The sequence below is a fragment of the Ostrea edulis genome, chromosome 2, assembly GCF_947568905.1.
Source record: "Ostrea edulis chromosome 2, xbOstEdul1.1, whole genome shotgun sequence".
NCBI lineage: Eukaryota > Metazoa > Mollusca > Bivalvia > Ostreida > Ostreidae > Ostrea > Ostrea edulis.
Genome location: NC_079165.1, coordinates 20,775,574 through 20,785,573, shown reverse-complemented (window position 1 = coordinate 20,785,573; position 10,000 = coordinate 20,775,574). Strand labels below are relative to the sequence as shown.

The window sequence follows — 10,000 nt, the reverse complement described above, 5'->3', positions numbered from 1 at the left end:
TGATGATGTACAGATTTTTTTCATATAAAAAGAATGCTTAAAGTAGTAGTTTGTAGTGTGACCAGAAGAGAAATATGGTTTGACGATAATTGGCTGGACTTGGAATCGAACCAGAGTATCCTGCATTACTAGTCAGGTGCCATATCAATGGAGCTTTTCAGACTTCTATATACATATGATCTATTTAATGCCTCCCAGTCTAATTAAAATCAGATCCTTGTGTAACCGGGTGTAATAATAACAATAACTCCGGTGTCGTGGGTTTTATCTTTATTGTGGTGATGATTGTTGCATGACCCTGAAATACAATGAAAGTTATGAATACAATAAAGTTACTCTGCATAAGAAGTTTTACAATCAAGGTCTTTATCAAAATATTAAAAGAGAGGTTAAAATACATAGAAATTATGAATTACAATAATTTCTTGAATCAATAATCTTTCCCTAAGCTTAGCATGAATAAGCTTATCATAGTAAAGAGTTTGATATACACAAACTGAATAAATTCTAAATAATAGATAATTCATGCTAAACTGCTAAAGTACATGAATTGAACAAAAGGAAAACTGACTATAAATGCTTTAACAATTTGCATGTGAAATACTGAATTTATAGTCAAACTTACAACATTTCTACAATTAACCTTACCTCCCATGAGGTGCAAAGGTCGGTGCAAACATTAAGAAATCCTCCTACTTTATAGTATGTGTTGATGTTCTAACTATAATAAAATAGGTATTTACTGTAGAGTTATAATTTATTGCATGAATGAATATTTACTCTTAAGTATTTATAAAGTGTAATACATTCATTCTCTCCTTTAAAAGTTAAACACATTAATTTGAATCTTATTTAATTATATATCAATATGTTCTATATCAATTATTTACAGCATTCGTGCAAACTTGCAAAGATCATTCACTCCTCATATTGTCTATCATTCAAACATTCACTCAGACAAGATAAAGTAGTGAAAATAAAGAAATAGTGCATCCTAACTTTAATACTAACCTGATCAAATAGAATAAATCTCCATCCAATAAATCAATCCACTAGCAAAGAACAAGCTACTATATGAAACTTTTATCCAAAAACCCTTCCGTGCCACTTAAGCATGAAAACAAGAATACCTGTCCTCAAAAGAAATTTCCCTCCTAAAAACCATGTGACCAAGCTAGAGTGATCTATAAATAGTAACAATTATCCTAAAGAAAAACCTGTTCTGCATAGTAAGCAGTAAAATTTAATAAGTAATGAAATAACAAGACAAACACAAGTCAGAGTTATAATAATGATTTCAATTAGATAAAACTTTATTCTCATATCAAATTTCAAAACTCTGTAAAGAAATTGAATTAAAGCAATTTATTTTCAATAAATGAAATCCCTGAAATAAAGTATTAAAAACATGTAAAATTCACTCTATTACACTTGTACTCTCAGTTTCGTTCCTGACAGGAGAAATTTAATTAACAAACTTGTCTGAGAATTGAAACCAGGATTTGTGAATTTTCCACTAGGTGGTCCACTAACTGACCTATCTGGTCACTAATGGAAGTAGCCTGACCACTACACATTTTATGTCATTATGAGTATCTGATCTAAATTAGATTGACAGCTCCTAACCAATTGTTTCACATTTCACCCCTGTTATCGTGAGATGTGTTTTACCATCGACACTGGACCAGCCTTGTGGGTTATTTCATTGGTCATCAATATAATGATTCAAAGTCACATGACTTGACCAGAATTCAAACCTAGAACCCTACATTAGTCAGATTCCCTACCTCTCTTTTAAATGATTTATCTAGGCTTAGAAATGCTATGAAAACATTAATGCAGTAAATTTTCATTCAAATTTAGGATATTCTGTGATATTCACATTATTAACTTCTTAACCTAAGGAATGAAATATTTAATATTTTTAAATTACCCCATGCTTGTTTTCATATACCCTACGATATAAAAAACGTAGACATTTTGATATTCTTTTATATCTCTATATTGAAGTTCACTTATTTTTGGAATGATTTCATGTGTATAGGTTTTATGTCAGGTTGAAAGGTCAGCGCTTTTACCTAGAAATAATGCACTGAAACAGTAAAGCTTTATGTCTGACATGGGTAAATATTATGAGCTAGTGATATATTGCACTGCTTGAAGATTTACTCTGTAAACAATGTATCCAAAGTTTTGATATGATCCTAATTTCACAGGCACTCAACATTATAAATATATATACAATTAACAAAATTGAACTATGAATAGTTTGTTTACAGGAAAACAATTATTTCATTAATGTATATATTTCAAACGTTGGGTGTCTGTGCCTAATTTGATATAGATGAGAAATTTAAAAAAAAAAAAAGGCAATGTCTGGTTTTTTCCACACTTTATACCACCAATGAAGTTGTAATACATAAATCTGTTCCATCAATCTGTACGGATTTACAACTTGCAGTATCATCTGATGTACATGGGTTTCTAATAATGCAGCTACGAAGTTGTGCAGCAGCATCAGTCGTAAATCCAGAGGCAGTTATGTCGATAGCATTTTGTCGTCCATCTAATTCCTCCTGCAGAATAGCAGCTACAGCCATGTCAATTTCTTTCTGACAATCTTCCAGTAGCTCAGATAATTCTTTTTGGCACTCCTCTTCTGCCATTTGGATTCCCTCAGCCTCACCAATCGTTTTGCCGTCAGTCCCTCCTTTCTCTTTGCCCTCTTCGTACCCGGTTCTGCGTGCATTATCTAAAATTAAAGTGTTTTGCAAGTTGTTATCAGAATTGCGATACGTATAGCCAGTATACATAGTAACACTAAAGTATTCATGAAGTCAATCAAAAGGTACTGATACATTGACCAAGATGAAAGGAGAAATATAAATAAAACTGTCGGCCATAAAGTGGATATACATGTACAATTAGATGTTAGTTCAACAACATTTATATATTTGGTAGGGAAACTGAGCTGAAAGTCCAAATCCAGCTGATCAATATTTTTAGCTCTTCTGATCCGAAGGCTCAAAGAGCTAATGCTATGGCCATTTGTGCGGTGTGTGTAAACTTTTTAGAAAAAGGGTTATAACTCAAGAACCCCTTGGCCAATTTTTTTCAAATTTGTTACAGGGTATCATTGGCCCAAGGGCTTTCATACATACTAAATAGAGGGATGTGACCCTTTAACAAGGGGAGATAATCAGGAAAATACAAACAAAAGTAGTGGTTGATAAAAAATCTTCTTCTCAAGAACCACTGGGCAGATTATCACCAAACTTACACATAAGGATGAGGATATGTTGTAGATTAAAAATTGTTCAAGGCATTACCCTGGGGCAAAGGGCGTGGTCTCAAGGTCACTTCAAAGTTGACCTAAATTTATATTTCCTTAAATCTTTGATATTTTAGTCATTATAAGGACTAGGATCATCAAATTTTGACAGTTGATGCATCTTAGGACCTTGTGTCAAGTTGTCTCAAAAGTAGGTCACGGTGACCTACTTTTTGAATTTTGCAGGTATTTATTTTAAAATTAATTTTGATGCATATCTTGGACACTTTGAAGCCTATGATCATCAAAACTTGTCAGTTGGTGGATCATGGGACCTTGAAATGCGTCAACTGAAAAATAGGTCACCGTGACCTACTTTCTGAATTTTATGGCTTATCATTTATAGATATATTTTAAGTTGTTATTTCAAATACCGAGAGGTTTAGAATCATCAAATCTTGTAAGTTGATGCATCTTGAGGCCTTGAAACATATTTATAAAAAAGTAGGTCACAGTGACCTACTTTTTGAATTTTGCAAATATTCAAATTTCACATTTTCAATTTTAGATGCATATTTTGGGCACTGTAAAACCTAGGATCATCAAACTTTGTCAGTTGATGCATCTTGAGTCTTCGGAGTGTATCGACCAAAAAGTAGGTCACTGTGACCTACTTTTGGCATTTGACAGTTATATTTATATATTTCAGTCACTAATTGACCTACAATCATCAAACTTTGACAGTTGATGCATCTTGAGTCTACGGAGTGTGTCGACCAAAAAGTAGGTCACCTTGACCTACTTTTGGAATTTGACGGCTATATTTATATATTTCAGATACTATATGACCTACAGTCATCAAACTTTGTCAGTTGTTGGGTCTTGCATGTTCGAAGGGTTTCGACCAAAAAGTAGGTCAACTTGACCTACTTTTGGAATTGGACGGCTATATTTATATATTTCAGATACTATTTGACCTACAGTCATCAAACTTTTGTCAGTTGTTGGGTCTTGCATGTTTGAAGGGTGTTGACGAAAAAGTAGGTCACCTTGACCTACTTTTGGAATTTGACGGCTATATTTATATATTTCAGATACTATTTGACCTACAGTCATCAAACTTTGTCAGTTGATGGGTCTTGCATGTTCGGAGTTCGCTGACCAGAAAGTAGGTCACCATGACCTACGATTGGAATTTGACAGCTATATTTCAATATTCAGATACTAATTGGCTTAAAATCATCAAACTTTGTCAGCTGATATTTCTTGGGTTCTCAAAATGTGTAAACCAAAAAGTAGGTCACATTGACCTACTTTTTTTAAAATTCTTAGGATTTAACTAAAGATTTAGAATACTAAGAGGCTAAGAATAGAAATGGTGGGGTTGTACAATTTATCAGAAGAGCGATTCTAGGCCCTTGGGCCTCTTGTTCCCATATCTTTCTGTCTGTCTGTTCTTCTATTATTATTTAAAATGACAAGGGCAATACCAAGTGGGGCATAAAATCCCTAAGAACTTTGTCGTAAGTGAAAAAAAGGTATATAGTATTTGATATATGATATATTGAGCTTAGACATTAAATGGTTTTCATTTTTAGATCTTTAGAAGAAAAATAACAATTCGTATGGTTCTGACTGATAAATTCAGTAATGGCGTAAAATATATAATATTATGAGTATGAACAGCTGTGTATCATGATTTCAGCATTTTTGGATTGCTGTGTTGTCATTACTTTAAATTCAAAACTGAAAGATGAGTATTGCATGAATTATTTCTAGAAAGTATTCAGATATATTGCTATTCCATATTATGTGTGTATCCACAGACCAAATCAAAAATGGTAATCTGTGAAATTATGACTCATGAAAATAAATACAGTATTTCAAATACAAGTATGCCCCAGTGCAGATGTGCCCCAAAGTGTGTAAAAGTCTCAATAGGTCAACTTTGCTCAATATTCTTTTTGTGCTTGGTTCTCAACACCTTCTCCCTCCAGCAGATACTGGCTCTAGTCATCCTACTGCAGCAAAGAAAGAAAGATTTAAACTTACACTAACTGAAACAGATTTATATGGGGGATATTGAGATTATATTGAATTTGCTTTCCATTCCGGCCTTTACATTTGACTGCTAGATAGAAGTAGAGTATTTTTTATGCTTAGTTTGAGTTTCAATGTGACATCACCAAGATGTGCTGAATGTGCCTTCATTTATGACCATGACATTTGACCTCTAGACATTAGCAATTAGGACTGTTTTTATGGTTACTTAGCTCTTAGGTAACTTTTCAACATACCCAATAGTTTTCAAATTTATCCAACAGAAAAACTTATGTCATTGAGACCTAACATGTATCATATCGAAACAGAGAAATCTACATGTGTGTAGTATTGTATATTATATCTAAACTTACCAATGTCTTAGCAGCGATATGCTTTTTCAATTTCTTGATAAAAGCACAAACCTTTCAACTTGAGATGAATATAAGTTCAATAAAGATTTTGCTAATTTTGAATTTTAAATCTTTGAGCTCATGAATAATGCACTAAATCTGTGAGAAATTTGAGAAAAATTATATCTCTTTATTTAATCATGTGATATAGGGAAATTTCACTTCGCTGAAAATATTTATCTGGAAAGCCTTGTCCTAGATTGTGAATTTTATCCCCTTGTCAGAATTTCCCTATTCGACATGATAAACTAATGATGGAATCTATTGATCTTGGACAGTTTTCTTGTACTCTGTGAATGAGAGGACAAAATCAAAAAATTGTTCCATACATACCTATACCTAGGAAAAATTCTGTGATGCACAAAGAGATATAGCCTATTGATACAACAGCACCAGCAGCTGTAAGCACCGTCAGACCAGTTGTTGCTACATCAGTTTGCTGGCTTACAGAGGATGGTGCAAGAGCTATCAACAGACATGTTGCTGCAATCCCATAGAACCACAAATTCATCTAAATAGAAAGTAAACGGTGATCTGCGTTACATCAAATGTATGTCTGTACAAGGGTTCAATTTAAGATACATGTAAAATAAAGTGAAATGATGTCTATAATGAAGAATGTTATCTATAACTGACAAAGATTGAAATGCTGATTTTATGCCTTGCATAAAGCTGCTGTGTGTGTGTGGGGGGGGGGGGGGGGGGGGGGGGGGGGGCAAGAATTAAAGAACACCGCAACAAACATTGTGCACTCGTTCCCTGTGATGAGTTGTAAATTTTCTAGATCAAAGTTCAAAGGTCAGGATGATTAAAAGGAAATTTCTTAAATTCCTTGTTACAAATTATCCTTGGGTGAAGGGGATTCAAATGTGTTCAAATGAAGGACCATGCCCCATCAAAGGGGAGATAATCACAAAAATGCAAAAATAGAGTGGGGTAATTTAAAAATCTTTTTCTCAAGAACCACTGGGCCATGCTGAGAAGCTGAAATTTGCATGATAGCTTCTTGACATAATGGAGATTCAAGTTTCTCAAAATCATGACTCCTGGGGGTAGGGTGGGGCCATATTAGGGGATCAAAGTTTTACATGCAAATATACAGGAAAAATCTTCTCAAGAATCACTGGGCCAGAAAAGTTTATATTTACATGATAGCTTCCTGACATAGTGCAGATTCAAGTTTGTAAAAATCATGGTCCCCGGGGGTAAATTGGGGCTACAATAGAGATTAAAGTTTACATGTGAATATGATGGGGAAATCTTTAAATATAGGCCAGGGTGACTCAGGTGAGCGTTGTGGCCCACAGGCCTCTTGTTGATCCAACATTTTGACCTTTAGGCTAAATGTAGGTTAGCAGCAAAAGTAGTTCAATGTTTAAGAGTGACAGTCCATGAGCAAGTTACTGTTTGGATTTATAAAGTGTACCTTAAATTTTGTGTCAAGAAAAAATTCTCAAAAAAATGTTTCATTCTCTCTCAAGTCCTAAAAGAAATACATGTGTCTATACAAAAATTTTTACATCATGGTATTTTACTTGATATGTCAAAAAGTGACACAAACAAGATTGATGAAAAATCCAATATTGAACTGTGCACTACATTATTATATCAATTATAAGTTTAACATTATTTTGACGAATTTTAAAATATAGCCAATTTGTTGATGTTGAAAAGAAGATTCACAAAGGATATTTTTAATTGGCCCAGCTTGAATCCCTAACTATATATACATGAATATTGTTGTTTTTAAAATAAATGGAAATAATCACCCCTCCCTTAATTATCAAAAGTTTTGCAGCTTGACTGTTGTTTCCCAAGGCCTTCACTGATATGAACAAGCTTAAATCTGTTTCATCCAGCTCAGTGGTTAAGAAAGCTTTTAAATGACCCTGGGCTATTTCAGTGGTTAAGAAAGCTTTTAAATGACCCTGGGCTATTTCAGTAGTTAAGAAAGCTTTTAAATGACCCTGGGCTATTTCCACTTTTAACATATTCACCTCCACATGGAGGTTGCTCTTCATTTAATGTTTTTTTTAAATTTTCAGCTTCTTCTCCAGATTTCAATGAATCTTAGCTCAAAGCATTGTTTATGTAAGATTTATTGAAATTCTGGAGAAGAAGCTGAAAATTTATAGCAACAGTGACAGCAAACTCAAAGATCACACCATATGATGGCTCAGATGAGCTAAAAAACTGCTTACATTTAGAACTTTTTGATTGTACAAGAATTTTGTTAGACATGTTTAAAAACAGTAAAAGACATTCTACAATAGTGTTAGATGAAAATCGCACACTTGTTAGTGCTTTATTGATTTGCCTTAGAGTATTGTATGAATTCATCGTGCAATAATTAAGTCAACATGTAGATTAATGTTTAGCAGAAGGTAATCAGTTGCAAAATTATTGTTACATCATAACATGTATTTATACTTCTATTTCTAATTGCCTTCCATACAAAAATGAAAAATTCCTATTTTCATTATAAATATGCACAGGGTTTTTCCCCCCAAAAAATCAGTAAAAACATTTATCTTTTTTCTAACATTATTGCAAAACTAGATTGAAAATCATTCTCATTCCATCAATGTCTATCGCTGCATTACGGTGGGTTGTTTTTTTTATTTTACAAAGTGAGAGTGGGCCGTATTTTAATCTGAAATGTATAAGAACGAAAGGTTTCAAAAACTTACCATCTTTTAAGTTGTTTGTTGTTTTCTCTACATATTAACTTTCATCATCAGTATCATTTACCTCAAAACAATTTCTCCCTGACTAGTAGCTATCAAGGATAGGTATTACATGATACAGAAAGGTGCCTTGAGCAAATGTGTTTTGATCTTGTGTCAACATAAACTGATTTGCTTGTCAATTAGTTTGCATTATGTGTACCATCCTACATAAAGAAATGTGTATGAAGATACATGAACACTACTAAAATGTATGTAATTTGTATTGGTAGTAGTGAAACTCGGCCATGAAGATTATAGGTAGAAGGCATTGGGGCCACCTGAGCGCTGAGATTTTCTCAAATCTCAGAAAATTGTGTTTGAGGAGTTTTTCTCAGACTCATATAAGCATGCCATCAACATATATTACGACTCAGTTTAGAGAAAATTTGAGATTCTTCAGAAAATCTTGAAACTGATGGCTGGTCTTGAAACTCATAAATATACATAATGTATACCCAAGTTCATAGTGTTTAAGAATAAACTCAGAATTTTTTTTAAGTGTTAGCAAAGGGAATTTGTCAGATTCAAATGTGGTTACTGTAAAATGAATTGCATAAAAATCCACATAAAAATATGGGTAAAGTACCAGTATTGAAATAGCTAAACCCCTTGGTTATCATGTAGCTCTATAGTTACAATATCTCGGACTATGGATATTCCTTATTCTTTCTAATGCCCTATAGAAGTAATTAACACCCTTCAACACCATATTCAATATCCTCAAAACACATCAGTCATGTTGTACAGTTGTCTAACGTCTAGTATGTCCACAGTTTCTTCAACCTAATTAAAATCAGACTTCTTAGATCCATGCCATATACTCTACTATTGTAGCGATTGTGAGCGTATCTTCGGATCTGATTTAAATGAGATTACAATTTCTTCATCATGAGACAAGTAGGTTATTAAAGAGAAGAATGTGTCACTTTCATGGTCAAGTAAAAGCAGTGTCAATTTGATATTTTACTGACAGTAAACATGTCAATCAAAGTATTTCAAAAAGTCTTTAGTTTTCTTACTAGACAATCTTTGCACACACATGTATTGAAACATGATGTCTTAATCTGCACAATAGCAGGAATAAATTTGATAAACGATAAAAAATGTTGCTTTGTTAGAGCACCTGACTAGTAATGTAGGGGTCCCGGGTTTGATTCCCGGTCGAACCATAGATTTTCTCCTCTCCTAATTGCAATGTTGTCCTGCCATGGGAATTTTTTTTATAAATTTTAAAGTTACTGTAATGTGATGATGCTATGGTTACATGCTTTAATGTTTCAGGTGGCCATTCCCTTGTTTGGTCCAAAGGGGGAGGCAACCATGTACACATGGTCACGGAGAAGATCAATGCAGGACGAGTATGTTTTTCACAAATATCCCTCTTCATAAAGATGCTTCAATACATGCACTGAGATTGAATTCCAAATAGCACTACTTTTGAAAAATGGTTGGTACTGGGTGTATTAGAATGCTGAGCATGGAGTCCTCTATCAAAATTGTGAAATCTATGGGCCCTTAGGTTGGGAGTTAAGTCCCTAAATCAACAT

The 10,000-nt window shown here is 33.6% G+C and overlaps 2 protein-coding genes and 1 long non-coding RNA gene across 4 annotated transcripts in view; 1 reads left to right on the top strand and 2 right to left on the bottom strand.

The window, feature by feature from the left end:
• The window catches only part of LOC130052156 (uncharacterized), a 3,096-nt gene extending 1,320 nt beyond the window's left edge, over nt 1-1,776 (bottom strand). Inside the window, exons 1-3 of one of the 2 annotated variants that reach the window (XR_008800537.1) lie at nt 1,012-1,600; nt 649-721; nt 1-298 (exon numbers count right to left, since the gene is read on the bottom strand). The exon at nt 1-298 is cut by the window's left edge and continues 40 nt beyond it. This is a non-coding gene — a long non-coding RNA (uncharacterized LOC130052156). Of the gene's footprint in view, nt 299-648 lie in introns of both variants that reach the window. The other variant, XR_008800536.1, reaches the window with a different exon arrangement.
• Nucleotides 1-10,000, top strand: part of LOC125680288 (uncharacterized) — a 17,247-nt gene that overhangs the window by 4,455 nt on the left and 2,792 nt on the right. Inside the window, exon 3 of the mRNA XM_048919750.2 lies at nt 9,735-9,811. Within this exon, the coding sequence (XP_048775707.2) occupies nt 9,735-9,811 (77 nt within the window). The remainder of the gene's footprint in view (nt 1-9,734; nt 9,812-10,000) is intronic.
• The window catches only part of LOC125680286 (tubulin gamma-2 chain-like), a 29,779-nt gene continuing 22,154 nt past the window's right edge, over nt 2,376-10,000 (bottom strand). The window contains exons 11-12 of the mRNA XM_048919747.2: nt 6,058-6,235; nt 2,376-2,752 (exon numbers count right to left, since the gene is read on the bottom strand). Coding sequence (XP_048775704.2) covers nt 2,394-2,752; nt 6,058-6,235 — 537 coding nt within the window. The 3' untranslated portion in view covers nt 2,376-2,393. The remainder of the gene's footprint in view (nt 2,753-6,057; nt 6,236-10,000) is intronic.